Below are 22,311 nucleotides of genomic sequence, written 5' to 3' on the forward strand. Positions count from 1 at the left end.
TTTTAAATAAAATCTAGCCAAAGTTACATCTGATTTGTATCATATTTTCCCCTGATATTAGTTTTAATGTTTCATTGTAATAGTAGAAGTAGTAGCAGCTATGATCAATGCTGGTGAAACTTCAGTTCATTGGGCTCCCATTTACAGCTCATAGATCCCCAGTGCTGTATATCAGGTTGTCTTTATGACTGTCCAGAACAGTTTACTGTTGAGTTAATTGGGATTCATGGAGGTTAAGTGACTTGTCGAAGCACATAGAATTAGTGGAGCTGGGACTTAACAGGCTCCAATCCCAGCAAGGGGTGGCTCATTCTCATTCTTTCATTCATGTATTCATTTACTCATACATTCACCAAAGAAAATATTCATTAGGTACCTGTGATGTACCAGGTACTCTTCTAGTTGTTAGGGTTATGCCAGTAAATGAAACTGAGAAGAACCTCCTACTGTGTGGGGCTTATATTCCATACATGACTAAGTTGCAAGATCAGCTTACACAATAGTACTAAAACAATTATGTAGTTTAACTGTGGTTCAAATCTGATATCAGAGACCTAACCAGTCCCTACAGTGGGTTTTATTCCTCTGGTAAAATGAATCCCAGGTTCCAGCTGGAGGTGTCAGGAACCTTATCCTTTCATGTTACTCCTTCAGGTTTCAGGTAAGCAACTCCTCCTCCTTCCCCAGTAGCCAGGATTGTTCAGCAGGGACTTCCTTCCACTCATGTTGCTAGTGGTAGCTCCTCCGCTGGCAGAGGCAGAGGCAGCGGCACTGTCCTGGGAGATTAAGGACTTCAGGGAGGAGGGGATTAGCAGCCTGGCTTCTGTTCTCATAGAAGGTGGGAGGTTGACAACTGGAAGGAACTGCCGAGGGGTCCCAGCTGGGGTCACTGGCAGAAGGGGGCAAGGGGAAGTCCCTGGTCGTCCAGGGAGCCAGTGAGATCTGGGATGCTTGTGATTCAGGAGCAGTCTTTCACCTCCTAGTATGTAGGATCGTGTAGATAAATTCCGGAGATGGATTTACCTGTGTCTTCGCACTTAATTTTCATAAAGCCTGAAATCACGGCCAACTCCAAGTTGTGTTTTTTTTCATATAATCAACTGGAAGTTTAGAGTTGAATAATAGACATTTTTGAAAAGATATGATGGATGTTATTTTTTATGGGTTAGTTTAACAGTATCCTAGCAAAGAAATTTGCCAACTAAAAAAATGATGATTATTTTATGACCCTGATGTACTCTTGATGTTTTTATATATTCTTTTTAAATACCTTATTTTTATGAATTTTATTATTGTGATTTCTTAAATATTAGACTGCAGATATTGTTATATTACTTTAAAAATAACAACTTTTAATAGCCATGTAATACTCCTTCTGATGACTAGGTGTTTGGATGTTCACCCGCATGCCTTGTGCTATACCAGGACATAGGGCTTGTCAGAAGAAATGCATTGTGCTCTTAATTGGCTTTTAGTCTCATTCATAAGGCAGTCTATGTGAGACAGTATGTGAACTTTGACTCTCCAAAGGTGTTTATAATTTGGAAAAAGAAAGGATTTGTGGCCTAATGTGATAGAAGACTACATGAAAAAGTCTGTGGAGAACTAGAACTAGACTTTAATTAGTTCTTACCAGTTCCAGCTACTGCAGCCTTGTCCAGGCCCTCATCATGCCTGCACCTTCCTTCCTCTCTGTTACCCCCTTACAATCTGTCTTCTATAGAGCTGTCAGAGTAAAAGCACTTCAGGTCAAGTGACTGCCCCTCCCCCCCACCTCCAGGTCCCTCCAGGGACTTCTCAGGTCACTTATAATAAGACCTGAAGACCTTAGCGTTGTGCCTGATTTGGCTCTTGCATTCCTCTCTGACCTCACTTCCGACTTGAATATGCTCACACTCTCCTCTCTTCCCCCTGGCCTGTCTTCTGTTCCCCACCCACTCCAAATACATGCCCACATCACAGTCTTTGTAACTGCTGTTTTTGTTGCCTTGAAATTTGTCTCTCAGGTATCAGACAGAGAGAGATCTTTCAGGAAACACTAGAAGTGTTTTCCTGAGCACATCCCGTCACTCCCCGGCTCCTTTCCTCTATTTGTTTTCACAGCATTTTTCCACCTGACATATTTGTGTATCTCTTTGCCTATTTTCTGCTGGAAAACAAGCTCCATGAGATCAGACAATGTTTTTGTTTTATTCTCCACTGTATGTCCTCTGCTAAAACAGTTCCTGGAATATAGGCAGGGCTTAACAAATATTTGTTGGATAAATAAAAGAATAAATTTAAATGTGGTCATAAACCTTTTTTTTCCTCCATGGATTTGATTATGTAGAATTGAAAGCAGGTCTACACAGATGAAGATGATGATAATCAGCAGAAGCAATATTTCTCATGAGCAACTAGGATCATGCTTGGTCTGTAAAGCCCTCTCTTCCTGCCTTCGTTCCCCTCCCATGCACATCCATTGCCCACAGGATCAAACTCAAGCTCCTTATTCTGGCATTCAAGGCTTCTAAGATCTCATCTCTGCTGACCTTTTTTAGGTTCCCTTCTGTACCAATGCTCACTGTCATGGCCTATGCTGCAGTCGCATTGATGGCTCCTAATTCCTCTCTATGGCTCTCGCAGATGTCTCTTGGAGCATTTCTCACATTTTGTCATTTATTTTTTTTATGGCTGTCTCCTTCTCACATCACATAATCTGTTCAAAGAAGGGGCATGGAATATTTTTATATTTCTAGGACCTAGCACAGTTTCTGACATGTTGTAGATGGTAAGAAAATATTTATTGACGTAAAAGATGGTTTTACTCCAAGTCAGAGACTAATGGGAACTTGAAAAGGTTGTATATGGAACAAACTGGTGAAAGCAGTTTCATCTCATTAGAGGGCTTGGATATGGGTGTGTCCAGGGACAAATATGGTGGAAGAGAGCACAATATTAGAATCCTCTAATTTTTTAGTAAAATTACACTGGGAGAGCAGGGGTGGCATTTAACACAATTGAATCAGTATGCTTAGATAGAAACAATAGCTCAAGTGAGAGGAAGGGTTATTTGACAGGTGTTTAGAAAGAAGCGGAGCCTTTGGCAGTGGACTATCAGAGCACCGATATTATTATTTTTAGTCTTACTATTTTGTCTATGAGAGTCATGCAAGGTGGTGACCTGCTCCTCATGGAGAAATGAAATAACACAACGGGGAGAGTTCAGGGCAGCAATGGTACATTCATGTTCCTCTTCATGCTATCTTGGACCTATTAACAGTTAAGTGTTGAAGGTTTGGTTCAGCCTCACCTGAATGCTCCTGGTTCGGAGAGAAAGAACACTTTGAAAATGCAGTTATATCTGCTAAAGGTGTGGGAGGGGGAAATGGCTGTATTTGTCATCCCTAGTTGATACTTTGTATTTCCTGTGCTGATTTATGAGTGGCAGTGGATCTATAATCAGTTGGTCCAATATAGTGAGATATGTAAACATGTAGTAATGGAAATGTATTTTTAAAAACATGAACATAATAGAGTCAAGTAGGCAGTAGGTTTTAAAAGATTAAAAGCTTTTTTTTTTAAATCAGGTTTGTTACAGAAAGAGAAAATGGCCATTGAAGCATTTCAGATTTGCTGCCTCCTCCTGCCGCCTGAAAATAGGAGAAAGTTACAGTTATTGATGAGGATGATGGCAAGGATCTGCTTAAATAAGGAGATGCCGCCCCTCTGTGATGGCATTGGCACCAGAACACTGGTAGGTTGACTTCTAATATCTAACATGACTTGAGTTTTTGGAATAAAATTCAACTGAGTAAAGTTTACTAGCTTGGTAGGCAGAAGGGGACACAAGGCAGGCTTGCTTAAAAAGCTATAGCTTGGAAGCCACCCAGACTGCCTGTGTTTGTGGTCTTAGAGTCTTAAAGAGCATAATGGAAAGTGAAGAGTGAGTAGGGGTAGACCCTGAGCGTAGGGGTCCCTGCTGCTTCCTGCCTGCTCTCTACACAGAGAAGGGAAAACGCACAGTAAGGGTAAATGGTCTCTCAAGAAAACAGCATTCTTTCCTTCAGGACAAAAAGGGTTATGAAGACTTTGTTACTATAACCAGTCGGAGAGATGTAGCACATGTAATAAAGTAAAGAGGGAAGATGTAAAATACAGCATCGGACCAGACAACTTGGAGGAAAAAGAGAACTTGATTCTCGTGGTATGGTCCAAGAGTCCATGAGTGAGGATGTTTCTTATAATATTGTCAGTTTTGCTTAAAAATGTCTGCTAATATTGAATTCTACTTTGTAATGTGGGTATGTGTTTTAAAATAGGATTTAATATTTAGAATTACTTGCTACAAATTATCTTAATTTTCCTCAGGGAAACTCCTTAAGAAATGCTTCTTTGGGATGTCTATCCTTTCCATAGCCTGGTGAGCCACTGTGTACCTGTAGGGATCCTCTGGCCCGGTTCTGGAAGAGTGGAGTAAGATCAGAGGATCACTCTGTCCTCAGTGGAGTGATTCTTGATCTCTTTGTGGGTGGGTAGACGGGTAGGGGGGTGCTAATGGACCTTTTTGAAAAGCTGAAGAAAACTTTGCACCTATTGCCCAGAATGTGTGGGCAAATATTGCGTACAGTTTCAAGGCACCCATGGATTCCTTGGGATACATAGTCTCCAGGTAAACAGTCTCTGTATGTCTCTCTGGACATATAAATGTGAGTGAAACTAAGATTCATCTCCAGTATGTTGGTGAAATGAAGTCTTATGAAATAGAGTTACATGATTTCATACTTACAATTTTGAAATAAGATTGTCAGCAATAAAATTAGTAGGAAAGGGAGGAAAAAATCTACCCAAAAGATAGTATTTAGAGTAGTTAATATAATTCTATAGAAGTAACCACTATTATTATTTTTTATATTTCTGCTTACTGTAAAGAGAGTCTCATTACTTAATGTACTTCTTATAGTCCTATGTTCAAAGGGGACTGTTAAATGTACATCCAAAATCCTAGTGGAAACAACGGTTAATATAATATATTGGAGAACTACAGTGGTTGAGGCACACAGACTATACTAGCAAGTTTTTTCAAAAAACATCAATAATAAAATTAGGATATTATTCCACTAAGTGACTGTAAAGTACTTTGAACTTAAAAATGCTACATGATTCAAGTCATGAAGGTGATAATACTTTTCAGAATTTGTTGATATGTATATTTAAAACTGTCCGTAAAAGAGGATGTCTTTCAAAACTGTTCAGACAAGCTTCTCTGCCAAATCTCTGAGATAATTTATTAACAGAACAGAACAGCACATTCTCTTTATGCTGGTTGGCACTGAGATCAGCCCATCTGAGGTGACCAGGTGTAGCCAGGTGCCAGGTAGGATGTGTGCCCTGTGCTGTGGACCATTTCTCAGGGACCAGTCACATTTGCTTCCTGCATATGAGATTGCAGACCATTCGGAGTAGGGAAAAAAACTCATCTGTGTTTATTTTAAAATCCCCCTCTCTTTTTAGATGGTGCAGACATTTTCCTGTTGCATCTTGTGCTCTAAGGATGAAGTGGATTTGGATGAGTTATTAGCTGCTAGGTTGGTGACGTTTCTGATGGACAATTGCCAAGAGATTCTGAAAGTCCCTTTGGCCTTGCAGACCTCCATAGAGGAGCGTGTTGCTCATCTACGAAGAGTCCAGGTAAAAGAAGGGATATTATCAGTCCGGTGAAATTGCTAGCTGAAAGTTACATAAGCTTGCTAGTCTTGGGGACTTTTCTTCCAAGGATTAAGTTAACTGATACACACAAAGTGCTTACAACAAGGCTTGATATGTAGTAAGTACTACATGTGTTTGCTATTATTGAAAATTTATGGAATGCCTACTTAGTTTGGTTATGTCAATCAGTGCTGCATACTTCTGATTACAAATTCCTTAAATGAGTTTGTTCAGAATCTACATTTGATTTCTGATAGAAATGATTTATGTACAATATATAACTTGATTTGGAATAGCCCTGTGACCTAGATAATACTAATATTTTTCAAATGAGAAATCAGAGGCATACAGAACTTAAGTAACTTACCTAAGATCACAGAGCCAGGATTCCAACTGCTACAATCAGTTTGCAGAATCAGTGCTTTTAACTGTTGTATCATCCATGCTGCCTCTACAAAACATGGTGTGGTGGAAGAGTATGGCCTTAGAGCCATGAAGGCCTTGGTGAGTCAGGCTCCTGGTCCCTCTCTTTCCTGGCTGTGTGGCTTTGGGCAAGTCCCTTAACCTCTCTGGATTTTAGTTTCTGCAGGTGTAATAATGGGCCATTGTGGTGCTCTATAAAGTTGTGGAGAGTGAAATAGTATATTGTAATACCTCAGCATAAACATCAGACATATGGCAGGTACTCTTTGAGAGGTAGCCGTTATTACTGTTGTTGTATTGCTATATTAGAATGATGCAAACATGTAATATATTACTATCATGTGGGCCCTGAAGTGGGGTTTTATCTTATCCTTGTGGGAGCAGGAACTTTTGGTAAAGGCAGAGAAAAGGTCTGTTTGGTTCTTTTTGAGTGATTGGAACTCTTTCTGCTTAAGCACTTTTTGAGGCTCTGCAATGGACCACTGAACTGCTGCCTCCTAGATTATTATTACAGTAATAACTGTTCCAGCATGCAATTTAAAAGTTAAACATTTTTTTCTTATTTTTTAAAAATTATCAGTACAAATTGAAGAAATTTGGAAAATACAGAAAATACATGCTAGAAAATATCAGAGTAACATCAAATATTCAGCCAGTATTACAGTCTTTCAGGAGTCTTTCCTCTCCCCTCCCGTCCCCTCCTAGCCTCCCTATGCCTCCCCTCCCCCTTCCTGTTCTCTCTTGTCTTCTCCTTCTTCTCTCTTTCTTTCTCTTTAATCACTTATTTATTTTATACTTAACAGTACAATGAGAGCAATTTCCCACGTCATTGAATATTCTTTTTTTTTTTAATTTTATTTTGGTATCATTAATCTATAATTACATGAAGGACATTATGTTTACTAGGCTCCCCCCTTCATCAAGTCCCCCCCACATCCCTATTCACAGTCACTGTCCATCAACATAGTAAGATGCTGTAAAATCACTACTAGTCTTCTCTGTGTTGCACAGCCCTCCCCATGCCCCCCCACACTATACATGCTAATAGTAATGCCCCCTTTCTTTTTTTCCCCACCCTTATCCTTCCCAGTCCCCAGTCCCTTTCCCTTTGGTAACTATTAGTCCATTCTTGGGTTCTGTGCTTCTGCTGCTGTTTTGTTGCTTCAGTTTTCTTTTGTTCTTACACTCCACATATGAGTGAAATCATTTGGCACTTGTCTTTCTCCGCCTGGCTTATTTCACTGAGCATAATACCCTCTAGCTCCATCCATGTTGTTGCGAATGGTAGAATTTGTTTTTTCTTATGGCTGAGTAATATTCCATTGTGTATATGTACCATCTCTTCTTTATCCATTCATCTACCAATGGACATTTAGGTTGCTTCCATATCTTGGCTATTGTAAATACTGCAGTAATAAACATAGGGGTGCATCTGTCTTTTTCAAACTGGAGTGCTGCATTATTGGGGTAAATTCCTAGAAGTGGAATTCCTGGGTCAAATGGTATTTCTATTTTGAGCATTTTGAGGAACCTCCATACTGCTTTCCACAATGTTTGAACTAATTTACATTCCCACCAGCAGTGTAGGAGGGTTCCCCTTTCTCCACAACCCCGCCAACATTTGCTGTTGTTTGTCTTTTGGATGGTAGCCATCCTTACTAGTGTGAGATGATATCTCATTGTGGTTTTAATTTGCATTTCTCTAATGACAAGCGATGTGGAGCATCTTTTCATGTGTCTGTTGGCCATTGAATTTCTTCTTTAGAGAACTGTCTATTCAGCTCCTCTGCCCATTTTTTAATCGGATTATTCTGCTTTTTGTTTGTTGAGGTGTGTGAGCTCTTTATATATTTTGGATGTCAACCCTTTATCAGATCTGTCATTTTCAAATATATTCTCCCATACTGTAGGATACCTTTTTGTTCTATTAATGGTGTCCTTTGCTGTACATAAGCTTTTCAGCTTGATATGGTCCCATTTGTTCATTTTTGCATTTGTTTCCCTTGCCCAGGTAGATATGTTCAAGAAGAGGTCACTCATGTTTATGTCTAAGAAATTTTTGCCTATGTTTTTATCTAAGAGTTTTATGGTTTCATGACTTACATTCAAATTTGATCCATTTTGAATTTACTTTTGTGTATGGGGTTAGACAGTGATCCAGTTTCATTCTCTTACATGTAGCTGTCCAGTTTATCCAGCACCATTTGTTGAAGAGACTGTCATTTCCCCATTGTATGTCCATGGCCCCTTTATTGAATATTAGTTGGCCATATCTGTTTGGGTTAATGTTTGGAGTCTCTATTCTGTTCCATTGGTCTGTGGCTCTCTTCTTGTGCCAGTACTAAATTGTTTTGATTACTGTGGCTTTGTAGTAGAGCTTGAAGTTGGGGAGTGAGATCCCCCCTACTTTATTCTTCCTTCCCAGGATTGCTTTAGCTATTTGGGGTCTTTGGTGTTTCCATATGAATTTTTTTTCCAGTTCATTGAAGAATGCTGTTGGTAATTTGATAGGGATTGCATCGAATCTGTATATTGCTTTGGGCAGGATGGCCATTTTGACGGTATTAATTCTTCCTAGCCAGGAGCATGGGATGAGTTTCCATTTGTTAGTGTCCTCTTTAATTTCTCTTAAGAGTGTCTTATAGCTTTCAGGTTATAGGTCTTTCACTTCCTTGGTTAGGTTTATTCCTAGGTATTTTATTCTTTTTGATGCTATTGTGAATGGAATTGTTTTCCTGATTTCTCTTTCTATTAGTTTATTGTTTGTGTATAGGAAAGCCACAGATTTCTGTGTGTTAAATTTGTATCCTGCAACTTTGCTGAATTCCGATATTAGCTCTAGTAGTTTCGGAGTGGAGTCTTTAGGGTTTTTTATGTACAATATCATGTCATCTGCAAATAGTGACAGTTTAACTTCTTCTTTACCAATCTGGATTCCTTGTATTTCTTTGTTTTGTCTAATTGCCATGACTAGGAACTCCAGTACTATGTTGAATAACAGTGGGGAGAGTGGGCATCCCTGTCTTGTTCCCGATCGCAGAGGAAAATCTTTCAGCTTCTTGCTGTTCAGTATGATGTTGGCTGTGGGTTTATCATATATGGCCTTTATTATGTTGAGGTACTTGCCCTCTACACCCATTTTGTTGAGAGTTTTTGTCATGAATGGATGTTGAATTTTATTGAATGCTTTTTCAGCATCTATGGAGATGATCATGTGGTTTTTGTCTTTCTTTTTGTTGATGTGGTGGATGATGTTGATGGATTTTCGAATGTTGTACCATCCTTGCATCCCTGGGATGAATCCCACTTGGTCATGGTGTATGATCCTTTTGATGTATTTTTTTTTTTGAGAGGTCATCTCTCATATTTATTGATCAAATGGTTGTTAACAACAATAAAATTCTGTATAGGGGTGTCAGTGCTCAATGCACAATCATTAATCCACCCCAGCCTAATTCTCATCAGTCTCCAATCTTCTGAAGCATAACGAACAAGTTCTTACATGGTGAACAAATTCTTACATAGTGAACAGTACAAGGGCAGTCATCACAGAAACTTTCGGTTTTGATCACTCATTATGAACTATAAACAATCAGGTCAAATATGAATGTTCTTTTGCTTTTTATACTTGATTTATACGTGAATCCCACATTTCTCCCTTTATTATTATTATTATTTATTTATTTTTTAATAAAATGCTGAAGTGGTAGATAGATGCAAAATAAAGGTAGAAAACATAGTTTAGTGTTGTAAGAGAGCAAATGTAGATTATCAGGTGTGTGCCTGTAGACTATGTGTTAATCTGAGCTAGACAAGGGCAATAAAACATCCAGGGATACAGAAGATTTCTCTCAAAACAGGGGGGGTGAGGTTCTAAGCCTCACCTTTGTTGATCCCCAATTTCTCACCTGACGGCCCCGCTGTGACTGTGCCTGTCTTAGGTTGTTCCTCCCTTGAGGAATCTTCCCGTCTCTGACTAACCAGTCATCTTCCGGGGCCATACAGGGAGATGTAAAGTTGGTAAGTGAGAGAGAAGCAATATTGTTTGAAAAGGTTAGCTTTTTACTTCTTTGAAGATTTATGTCCTCTGGCTTCTATGCCCAGCATTTGTCTTGAGATATCTTTACCACTTGGAGGAGTTATGATACTCGGTGAATTTGATATGAGGCATGAATTCTATTTAAGGGTTGTAATTAGGAAGGAAGAAGAAAAGCTATAGAGGTAGCAGATGGAAGAAAACATGGGAAGATTGATTATTTCTTTGACATATCTTCTTGTAGAGTAACTTAAGCATGTATAGGTTTTAAGCTACTAATTAAATTGCATACACACATTAACATAATAGGAATACAGTTACATAACCAAAGCAGATCTATAATTACCAGCCATCTCCAGTGAAACCAAGAAAACCAGTTAGGCATCCTAGGCATTTGTGAAAATTTATCTATGATATGATGGATATTGTCCAACTGTACTTGAACAGTCTGAGAGAAATCAGACAAATTAAAACAGCCCATTCCTGGGAACTGTTCACATCCAATATATTCTTTTAACAGTAGATAGTCTGTAGTTGTAAGATTTTGAAGCGCTACAACTTGCACTTCTCCTAATTCTTGGTTGAGTTCCAACAGTATAGATCAAGTCAAATTTGTTGTTTTACTGTATGCACCGGCCAGCTTAGATATCTCCTTCTTCATTCCCACGGCAAGTCCAGGAACCGGTGGGATGAATGCAGCTACAACTGCAGCATCGCCTGGATCTTTGTTGAGGTTTTTTGATGATCATCTTCTGGTATGAGTCTTCCAGAGAGTGCTGATGTTGGAAGTTCTTCTTCATATCATATCTTAGTTCATTTTCTGGGTAGCCAAATTAGGCTTTGATCCTCTGTATAAACACAAACAGACCCTTTGCCCACACTTTGATATGCCCTTTATACCATTGTGTAGAACTCATTTGAGGTCACCACACAGGAGCTGCTTTTTTTTTTTTTAAGAGAAAGGAATATTATCAGAAAAGTGACCTCCATAGCCGATCATCTGACACCCTTTAAGTGATCAAAATTAAGGATATTTAAAGCATGCATTAATCGTTGATTTACAGTTAGTTTTATACTATCAGGGAGTAATCCCCCTTCTCTGTCATTCTTTTTTGTTGTTGTTGTTATCATTAATCTACACTTACATGAAGAATATTATGTTTACTAGGCTCTCCCCTATACCAGGTCCCCCCTATAAACCCCTTTACAGTAACTGTCCATCAGCATAGCAAAATGTTGTAGAATCACTACTTGTCTTCTCTGTGTTGTACAGCCCTCCCCTTTCTCCCCTCCCCAATGCATGCTAATCTTAATACCCCTCTTCTTCTCCCTGCCAGCATATCCCTCCCTACCCACCCATCCTCCCCAGTCCCTTTCCCTTTGGTACCCGTTAGTCCATTCTTGGGTTCTGTGATTCCGCTGCTGTTTTGTCCCTTCAGTTTTTCCTTTGTTCTTATACTCCACAGATGAAGGAAATCATGTGGTATTTCACTTTATCTGCTTGGCTTATTTCACTGAGCATAATACCCTCCAGGTCCATCCATGTTGCTGCAAATGGTAGGATTTGCCCTCTTCTTATGGCTGAGTAGTATTCCATTGTGTATATGTACCACATCTTCTTTATCCATTCATGTACTGAAGGACATTTAGGTTGCTTCCAGTTCTTGTCTATTGTAAATAGTGCTGCGATAAACATAGGGGTGCATCTGTCTTTCTCAAACTTGATTGCTGCGTTCTTAGGGTAAATTCCTAGGAGTGGAATTCCTGTGTCAAATGGTAAGTCTGTTTTGAGCATTTTGATGAACCTCCATACTGCTTTCCACAATGGTTGAACTAATTTACATTCCCACCAGCAGTGTAGGAGGGTTCCCCTTTCTCCACAGCCTCGACAACATTTGTTGGTGTTTGTCTTTTGGATGTTGGCCATCCTAACTCGTGTGAGGTGATATCTCATTGTGGTTTTAATTTGCATTTCTCTGATGATTACCGATGTGGAGCATCTTTTCATCTGCCTGTTGGCCATCAGAATTTCTTCTTTGGAGAAGTGTCTGTTCAGCACCTCTGCCAATTTTCTAATTGGCTTATTTGCTTTTGGTTTGTTGAGGTGCGTGAGCTCTTTATATAATTTGGATGTCAACCCCTTATCAAAGATGTCATTTATGAATATATTCTCCCATACTGTAGGGTTCCTTTCTGTTCTATTGATGGTGTCTTTTGCTGTACAGAAGCTTTTCAGCTTAATATAGTCCCACTTGTTCATTTTTGCTGTTGTATTCCTTGCCCAGGGAGATATGTTCAAGAAGAGGTCACTCATGTTTATGTCTAAGAGGTTTTTGCCTATCTTTTTTTCCACAAGTTTAATGGTTTCATGACTTACATTCAGGTGTTTGATCCATTTTGAATTTGCTTTTGTATATTGGGTTAGACAGTGATCCAGTTTCATTCTCCTACATGTAGCTGTCCAGTTTTGCCAGCACCATCTGTTGAAGAGACCGTCACTTCGCCATTGTATGTCCATGGCTCCTTTATCAAATATTAATTGACCATATATGTTGGGGTTAATGTCTGGAGTCTCTCGTCTGTTCCACTGGTCTGTGGCTCTGTTCTTGTGCCAGTACTAAATTGTCTTGATTACTGTGGCTTTATAGTAGAGCTTGAAGTTGGGGAGTGAGATCCCCCCTACTTTATTCTTCTTTCTCAGGATTGCTTTGGCTATTCGGGGTCTTTAGTGTTTCCATATGAATTTTTGAATTATTTGTTCCAGTTCATTGAAGAATGTTGCTGATAATTTGATAGGGATTGCATCAAATCTGTATATTGCTTTGGGCAGGATGGCCATTTTGACTATATTGATTCTTCCTAGCCATGAGCATGGGATGAGTTTCCATTTGTTAGTGTCCCATTTAATTTTTCTTAAGAGTGACTTGTAGTTTTCAGAGTATGGGTTTGGTTAGGTTTATTCCTAGGTATTTTATTCTTTTTGATGCAGTTGTGAGTGAAATTGTTTTCCTGATTTCTCTTTCTATTGGTTCATTGTTAGTGTATAGGAAAGCTACAGATATCTGTGTGTTAATTTTGTATCCTGCAACTTTGCTGTATTCCGATATCAGTTCTAGTAGTTTTGGGGTGGAGTCTTTAGGGTTTTTTATGTACAATATCATGTCATCTGCAAATAGTGACAGTTTAACTTCTTCTTTACCAATCTGGATTCCTTGTAATTCTTTGTGTTGTCTGATTGCTGTGGCTAGGACCTCCACTACTATGTTAAATAGCAGTGGCGAGAGTGGGCATCCCTGTCTAGTTCCCGATCTCAGAAGAAAAGCTTTCAGCTTCTCGCTGTTCAGTATAATGTTGGCTGTGGGTTTATGATATAATGGCTTTATTATGTTGAGGTAGTTGCCCTCTATTCCCATTTTGCTGAGAGTTTTTATCATGAATGGATATTGAATTTTATTGAATGCTTTTTCAGCATCTATGGAGATGATCATGTGGTTTTTGTCTTTCTTTTTGTTGATGTGGTGGATGATGTTGATGTATTTTCAAATGTTGTACCATCCTTGCATCCCTGGGAAGAACCCCACTTGGTCATGATGTATGATCCTTTTGATATACTTTTGAATTCGGTTTGCTAAAATTTTATTAAGTATTTTTGCATCTACATTCATCAGGGATATTGGTCTGTAATTTTCTTTTTTGGTGGGGTCTTTGCCTGGTTTTGGTATTAGGGTGATGTTAGCTTCATAGAATGAGTTTGGGAGTATTCCCTCTTCTTCTATTTTTTGGAACACTTTAAGGAGAATGGGTATTATGTCTTCTCTGTGTGTCTGATAAAATTCCGAGGTAAATCCATCTGGCCCGGGTGTTTTGTTCTTGGGTAGTTTTTTGATTACCATTTCAATTTCTTTGCTCGTAATTGGTTTGTTTAACTTTAGTGTTTCTTCCTTGGTCAGTTTTGGAAGGTTGTATTTTTCTAGGAAGTTGTCCATTTCTCCTAGGTTTCCCAGCTTTTTGGCATATAGGTTTCCATAGTAGTCTTTAATAATTCTTTGTATTTCTGTGGAGTCTGTCATGATTTTTCCATTCTCATTTCTGATTCTGTTGATTTGTGTTGATTCTCTTTTTCTCTTAATAAGTTTGGCTAGAGGCTTATCTATTTTGTTTATTTTCTCAAAGAACCAGCTCTTGGTTTCATTGATTTTTGCTATTGTTTTATTCTTCTCAATTTTGTTTATTTCTTCACTGGTCTTTATTATGTCCCTCCTTCTGCTGACTTTAGGCCTCATTTGTTCTTCTTTTTCCAATTTCGATAATTGTGATGTTAGACTATTCATTTGGGATTGTTCTTCCTTCTTCAAGTGTGCCTGGATCGCTATATACTTTCCTCTTAGGACTGCTTTTGCTGCGTCCCACAGAAGTTGGGGCTTTGTGTTGTTGCTGTCATTTGTTTCTATATATTCCTTGATCTCTATTTTAATTTGTTCATTGATCCATTGATTATTTAGTAGCATGTTGTTAAGCCTCCATGTGTTTGTGAGCCTTTTTGTTTTCTTTGTAGAATTTATTTCTAGTTTTATACCTTTGTGGTCTGTAAAGTTGGTTGGTAGTGTTTCAATATTTTGTATTTTGCTGAGGCTCTTTTTGTGGGCTAGAATGTTGTCTATTCTGGAGAATGTTCTATGTGCACTTGAGAAGAATGTATATCCTGTTGCTTTTGGATGTAGAGTTCTATAGATGTCTATTAGGTCCATCTGTTCTACTGTGTTGTTCAGTGCTTCTGTGTCCTTACTTATTTTCTGCCCGGTGGATCTATCCTTTGGGGTGAGTGGTGTGTTGAAGTCTCCTAAAATGAATGCATTGCAGTCTATTTCCCCCTTTAGTTCTGTTAGTATTTGTTTCACATATGCTTGTGCTCCTATGTTGGGTGCATACATATTTATAATGGTTATATCCTCTTGTTGGACTGAGCCCTTTATCATTATGTAGTGTCCTTTATCTCTTGTTACTTTCTTTGTTTTGGAGTCTATTTTGTCTGATATATATTAGTACCGCAACCCCTGCTTTCTTCTCACTGTTGTTTGCATGAAATATGTTTTTCCATCCCTTGACTTTTAGTCTGTGCATGTCTTTGTGTTTGAGGTGACTCTCTTGTAAGCAGTATATGGATGGGTCTTGCTTTTTTATACATTCTATTACTCTGTGTCTTTTGATTGGTGCATTAAGTCCATTTACATTTAGGGTGACTCTTGAGAGATATGTACTTATTGCCATTGCAGGCTTTAAGTTCGTGGTTACCAAAGGTTCAAGGTTAGCCTCTTTAGTATCTTACCACCTAACGTAGCTCGCTTATTGAGCTGTTATATACACTGTCTGGAGATTCTTTTCTTCTCTCCCTTCTTATTCCTCCTCCTCCATTCTTCATATGTTGGGAGTTTAGTTCTCTGCTCTTTCTAGGAGTGCTCCCATCTAGAGCAGTCCCTGTAAGATGCCCTGTAGAGGTGGTTTGAGGGAAGCAAATTCCCTCAACTTTTCCTTGTCTGGGAATTGTTTAATCCCTCTATCATATTTAAATGATAATTTTGGTGGATACAGTATTGTTGGCCCTTCTGTTTCATTGCATTAAGTATATCATGCCATTCTCTTCTGGCCTGTAGGGTTTCTGTTGAGAAGTCTGACGATATCCTGTTGGGTTTTCCTTTGTAGGTGACCTTTTTTTTTCTCTCTGGCTGCCTTTAATACTTCGTCCTTGTCTTTGATCTTTGCCATTTTAATTATTATGTGTCTTGGTGTTGCCCTCCTTGGATCCCTTGCCATGGGAGTTCTGTGTACCTCTGTGGTCTGAGAGGCCATTTCCTCCCCCAATTTGGAGAAGTTTTCAGCAATTATTTCTTCTGAGACACTTTCTACCCCTTTTTCTCTCTCTTCTTCTTCCAGTAACCCTATAATGCAGATATTGTTCTGTTTCGATTGGTCACACTGTTCTGTTAAAATTCTTTACTTCCTGGAGATCCTGTTATCTCTCTCTGCAACAGCTTCTCTGTGTTCCTGTTCTCTGTTTTCTAGTCCATTAATGGTCTCTTGCATCTCGTCCATTCTGCTTTGAAGTCCTTCCAAAGATTGTTTTATTTCTGTATTCTTCCTCCTTAGTTCTTGCATCTTTCTCTGCAAGTCCATCAGCGTGGTTATGATTTTGTTTTGAATTCTTTTTCAGGAAGACTGGTTAAATCTATCTCCCCAGTTTCCTTCTCAGGGGAAGATGTAGAAGATGTCGAAGCTGTCTGGGTTAGTCTTGTCTGGATCAAATTTTTTTACCTTTTCATGTTGATAGGTGCAATGGTGAGCTATTGACTCATCTGTCAGCTGGGAGAGCCAAGACTTTCCACTTGCTCCTGGCCTTGCTTTACTGGGACAAGTGTGACCACTAGTGGCTTGTGTCGGGCAGTTGCATGTAGACTGGGTCTCTGTATCTTGCCCGGCCGGTATGGAGGAAGCTTCCTTGCCGTGGGCGTGGCCAACCTCAGGCTGCTGCTCTGCTATGGCGGGGCCCCAGAGGGGTAATGGACGGTGGGCTGTTTGGCTGTTTACCTCCGTGAAGGGTCTCAGAGCTGTTGCCCAGGGGGTTAGTGCACCCGGAGTTCCCTGGAATTTCCAACTGCTGGACTGTGACCCAGGATGCTTCTGTCCAGCAGTGGGGTCCCTGTCCCTTTAAGACTTTCAAAAAGCACTCGCTTTTCTTTGTCCCAGAGGCGCTGACTAGAGGACCCGCTCACAGGTCTTACTTTCCTGTTTCCCTAGTTTCCAGCAGCCCATGCATGCACTGTGTGTCTGCGCTCTGGTGCAGTTGGCTAGGGCTGGGTGTTTAGCAGTCCTGGGGTCCCTCTCCCTCCCTACTCCAACTCCTCTCCTCCCACCAGGAGCTGGGATGAGGAGCCTCTGCTCCCGCTCGGCTGTGGCATGTATCTTACCCCTTTCACCAGGCGCTGGGTTCTTGCAGGTGTGGATGTAGTCTGGCTGTTGTCCTGTGTCTTCTGGTCTCTCTTTTAGGATTAGTTGTATTTGTTTTATTTTCAAAAATATGTATGTTTTTGGGAGGAGATTCCCACTGTCCTACTCATGCCGCCATCTTAGCTCTGCCTCCGGCACATCATTGAATATTCTTGATTGACGCTGGAGTGGCCAGGAGCACAGACTTTGGAGCTGAATGATGTTTGAATTCCTGATGTGCTCTGTATTAGTTCTGTGACCTTGACCACATTATGTAATGTTTCTCTGCTCCAGCATCTGCCCCAGTAACTCTCTTTCCTCAACTGTAAAAATGGGACAATAATAGTTAATACCTACCTTCTAGGGTAGTTTTGGTGATCAAATGGCTTAAGACATGTAAAGTGTTTAGAATAATGTTTATCACATAGTTAGTTCTCACTTGGTAGCTGCTGCTGTTATTATCATCATTAGTGTTATATTATTCTACAATGTCATTATTTTTGGTAACAGAGTATTCCATAATATATATATCATAATTTATTGAAGTGATTTTCTTTGGTTGATATTCAGGTTGGTTCATTTTTTTTTCTATTTTACAAGCTATATAACAGTAAATGTTTTTATAGCTAAAGTTTTTTTCTGGTGGGGGAATTTTTAAAGATTTTTTTTAAAAGAATATTTCTAGGAATAGGTACCATTGTATGGTCCAAGTATCAATTTTCAGTACTGATTACATATTGCCAAATTTCTCTTTAGAATGATTGTTCCTATTTATATTCCCATCAGTGGTATACGAAAGTCTATTTCTTTGCACTTTTGCCTTCTTTGGTTATTATCATTAACATACATACCTTTGCCATTTTAATAGGCTAAAAGTGTAATCTTATTGTTGTTTTAGTTTAATTCTTCTTCACCCTGATATTTTTATTTATGAGTCAGACTTACAAATCGAACTTTAAAAAGTAAAGAAGTATGTCACCGAATTTCTGCAAGGAAAAGTGAGAGCAATGAGCTCTGCTCTGTACTCTTGCTGGTTTGTGTGTTCACACAGCACTGGCACATTGTGCAGCAGCTTATCCTGTGAGCCCTTTGCCCTCAGTAGTCAATCAGAGGGTGAGTTGTGCTGATTAATTTACCTGCAGATAAACATGATCTTTGAAGAGGCACTGCCATGCCACTGAATGAAACCAGCAAGTGCTCAATGATCTAGTTATATTTTCTCACTTAGAAGTGTGCAGTAGAATTTCCAAACAATTTTTTGTTTTAGCACCCAGAGCTTGTAGATCTGTTTTCTTACACAGACCACTTAGCCCTGCATCATATACATTTAGGGTGGTGCTTCTCTGAAAATGAATGTTGTTACTTGGACTGTTCTGGTGAATTGTCTTGGGGCAGTTTCAGGGCTGGCCTGGGATAGATAAACTGCGAGGTCAGCACTGTTTTTGGCATCAGCCCTCTATCAGCTTTATCTACAACTCTCTTCTTTCTCTTGCACCCTTTAATTGTAAGAATACAGTGTTTTCCTTATATCCTAGGCTTCTCTCTGCCACACTTTACCTGGGATTTTACCTTTATTCTGGTCCTTTCCTGCTTTTCCTTGCTCCAGTGAAAAAGGGCATGTCCTGTGTATGCCCCTTTCCCTTAGGATTTTGGTGTGTTTCTCTTAGGCTGTCTCTAATTGATCTGGTAAACTACTGTTGAGGCATAGTATGTACTTAGTGTAATAATCCTTCCTGGCAGCATATTTAATTTTAACTGTGACTTCTGAAAAAAAATCTTAAGCCAAAGAAGTGAATGTAATATTTGGAATTTTATCTATGACAGAACAGTAGGTGCTATATTTTTGAGAAGTTTACCCCTTGAACCCTGAAGTTAAATTTTTAAATGGATGCACAGTTATTCACAGGCATCTTCTTTCCTCCGTTTTCTCCCTTCTGCCTGTGCAGGATCTGCACCCTTGTTGTTCTGACTTGCTTCTCACTCTGAGGGGGTTTGGAGATGGTTGCCTACTTGTGTGTCTGTAACAGCTGAGCTAACTGTGCTCTGTTTGTCCCAGGGACAGGGGTCAGACTCCAGATGCAGGAGGGTCCTGGAGAGTTCACAGTGTGTGTTCAAACATTATAACTTTTGAATCATTTCAGTCAACATCTTTAGTTTAGGTTTCAGTTTTGGATCTTATTAAGAGAGAGTACAGGGCTTTTGTTTATTAAAATGGTCCTTGGGCTTAAAAACGTAAAATTCTCATATTTAAAACTGTGACTTTAATTGATATTTTTTTGAGGTTACAGAAATACTTTTACTTTTTAATTTAGAGTTTTCTCCAAATTGGGGCATGGTATTCCTAGAAGAGTGTATGCTGTATTTGGTCTGAGCTAAATTTTATAATTTATTTGAAAATATACTTTGCCTTTCACTATTAATCCTTTTGCCCTCAGATTAAATACCCAGGAGCTGATATGGATATCACTGTATCTGCTCCAACCTTCTGCCGTCACATCAGCCCAGAGGAGTTTGAATCCCCAAGAGCGCAGGGCCCTCAGGAGCCTCTGGCTGCCTTGCTGGAGGAGGTCATAGCAGATGCCAAACTCTCTAGCAAAGACAAGAAGAAAAGACTGAAGCAGGTAAACTAAATAAGATAAGTCCTTTCTGTTTCACCCTACTGTTCTTAAATTTCTTTTTCTTTTTCTTCTCTCTTTTAATAGGCTTCATGTGAATCTCATCTTCTGAGACATAGCAGTTTGAAAGTATGTTATTCAGTTCATAGAGTCCACAGGTTTCAGTGATTTACACAGATGTGGGCAGTGTCCTACATCTTTATTCTCCAATGTAGAACCTTTACCATGACTGAACTCTTCATTTATGGAGCTGTTCTCTTATACTTGTCCTTTGTTTTGATACATGGTGTGATGTGAGTTAGTGAGGAAATTGCTTTAAATTCAGAGAAGCTATCAAATTAGAACAGATTTCTTTAGGTTTTTTTTTTTCAAAGGCAAATCAGACAATTCACAAATATAAAATGTCTAGAATTTGAAAGACTTAGGGTTTAGATAGCCAGTATCAAATTAGTTTCTTGTCTCAGGCATCACTTACAGTTTTTTCTTTTGCTTTTTTCTTTTTTTTTAAATTAAGGTGTCACTGATATACAATCTTATGAAGGTTTCACATGAGCAACATTGTGGTTACTACATTCACCCACATTATCAAGTCACCCCTATACCTCATTGAAGTCACTGTCAATCAGCGAAGTAAGATGTTATAGAGTCATTACTTGTTTTCTCTGTGCTATACTACCTTCTCCATGACCCTCCTACATTATGTGTGCTGATCTTAATACCCCTTAATACCCTTATCCCTCCCTCCCACCTGCCCTCCCCATCCTCTTCCTCTTTGGTAACTGCTAGGCCCTTCTTGGGGTGTGTGAGTCTGCTGCTATTTTGTTCCTTCAGTTTTGCTTCATTGTTATACTCCACAAATGAGGAAAATCATATGGTACTTGTCTTCTCTGCCTGGCTTATTTCACTGAGCATAATAGCATCTAGCTCCATCCATGTTGTTGCAAATGGTAGGATTTGTTTTCTTCTTATGGCTGAATAATATTCAATTGTGTATGTGCACCACATCTTCTTTATGCATTCATCTACTGATGGACACTTAGGTTGCTTCCACATCTTGGTTATTGTAAATAGTGCTCCGATATACATAGGGGTGCATATGTTTTTTTGGATCTGTGATCTTGTTTTCTTGGGGTAAATTCCTAGGAGTGGAATTCCTGGATCAAATGGTATTTCTATTTTTAGTTTTTTGAGGAACCTCCATATTCTTTTCCACAATGGTTGATCTAATTTACATTCCCACAAATAGTGTAAGAGGGTTCCCCTTTCTCCACATCCTAGCCAGCATTTCTTGTTCCTTGTCTTTTAGATGTTGGCTATCTTAACTGGTTTGAGGAGGTATCCCATTGTGGTTTTAATTTGCATTTCCCTGATGATTAGTGATGTGGAGCATCTTTTCATGTGTCTGTTGGCCATCTGAATCTCTTCTTTGGAGAAGTGTCTGTTCATATCCTCTGCCCATTTTCTTAATTGGGTTACTTGCTTTTTGGGTGTTGAGGTGTGTAAGTTCTTTATATATTTTGGATGTTAACCCCTTATCGGATACGTCATTTATAAATATATTCTCCCATACTGTAGGATGTCTTTTTATTCTACTGATGGTGTCCTTTGCTGTACAGAAGCTTTTTAGCATGATGTAGACCCATTTTTTCATTTTTGCTTTTGTTTCCTTTGTCCAAGGAGATGTGTTCAAGAAAACGTCACTCATGTTTATATTCAAGAGATTTTTGCCTATATTTTCTTCTAAGAGTTTTATGGTTTCATGACTTAGATTCAGGTCTTTGATCCATTTTGAGTTTACTTTTGTTTTTGGAGTTAGGCAGTAGTCCAGTTACATTCTCTTGCATGCAACTGTCCAGTTTTGCCAACACCAGCCATTGAAGAGGCTCTCATTTCTCCATTGTATATCTGTAGCTCTTTTATCATATATTAATTGACCACATATGCTTGGGATGATATCTGGGCTCTCTATTCTGTTCCACTGGCTTATGGGTCTTTTCTTGTGCCAGTACCAAATTGTCTTGATTACTGTGGCTTTGTAATAGAGCTTGAAATTGGGGAGTGTAATCCCCCAGCTTTATTCTTCCTTCTCAGGATTGCTTTGGCTACTTGTGGTCTTTTGTGGTTCCATATGAATTTCAGAACTATTCGTTCCAGTTTGTTGAAGAATGCTGTTGGTATTTTGATAGGGATTGCATTGAATCTGTAGATTGCTTTAGGCAGGATGGCCATTTTGACAATATTAATTCTTCTTATCCATGAACATGGGATGTATTTCCATTTATCGGTGTCTTCTTTAATTTCTCTCACAAGTGTCTTGTAGTTTTCAGGGTATAGGGTTTTCATCTCCTTGGTTAGGTTTATTTATTCCTAGGTATTTTATTCTTTTTGATGCAGTTGTAGAATGGAGTTGTTTTCCTGATTTCTCTTTCTGCTAGTTCATTGTTAGTGTATAGGAATACAAAAGATTTCTGTGTATTGATTTTGTATCCTGCAACTTTGCTAAATTGAGTTATTAGTTCTAGTAGTTTTGGAGTGGATTCTTTAGGGTTTTTTATGTACAGTATCATG

General features: G+C 39.1%; 1 protein-coding gene across 1 annotated transcript in view; it reads left to right on the forward strand.

Annotated features, from left to right (window-relative positions):
• The window catches only part of DEPDC1B (DEP domain containing 1B), a 103,135-nt gene that overhangs the window by 74,829 nt on the left and 5,995 nt on the right, over positions 1-22,311 (forward strand). Inside the window, exons 8-10 of the mRNA XM_037022284.2 lie at positions 3,570-3,736; positions 5,494-5,670; positions 19,564-19,749. Of these exons, the coding sequence (XP_036878179.1) occupies positions 3,570-3,736; positions 5,494-5,670; positions 19,564-19,749 (530 nt within the window). The remainder of the gene's footprint in view (positions 1-3,569; positions 3,737-5,493; positions 5,671-19,563; positions 19,750-22,311) is intronic.

Source organism: Manis javanica, chromosome 1 (assembly GCF_040802235.1).
Source record: "Manis javanica isolate MJ-LG chromosome 1, MJ_LKY, whole genome shotgun sequence".
Classification (NCBI taxonomy): domain Eukaryota; kingdom Metazoa; phylum Chordata; class Mammalia; order Pholidota; family Manidae; genus Manis; species Manis javanica.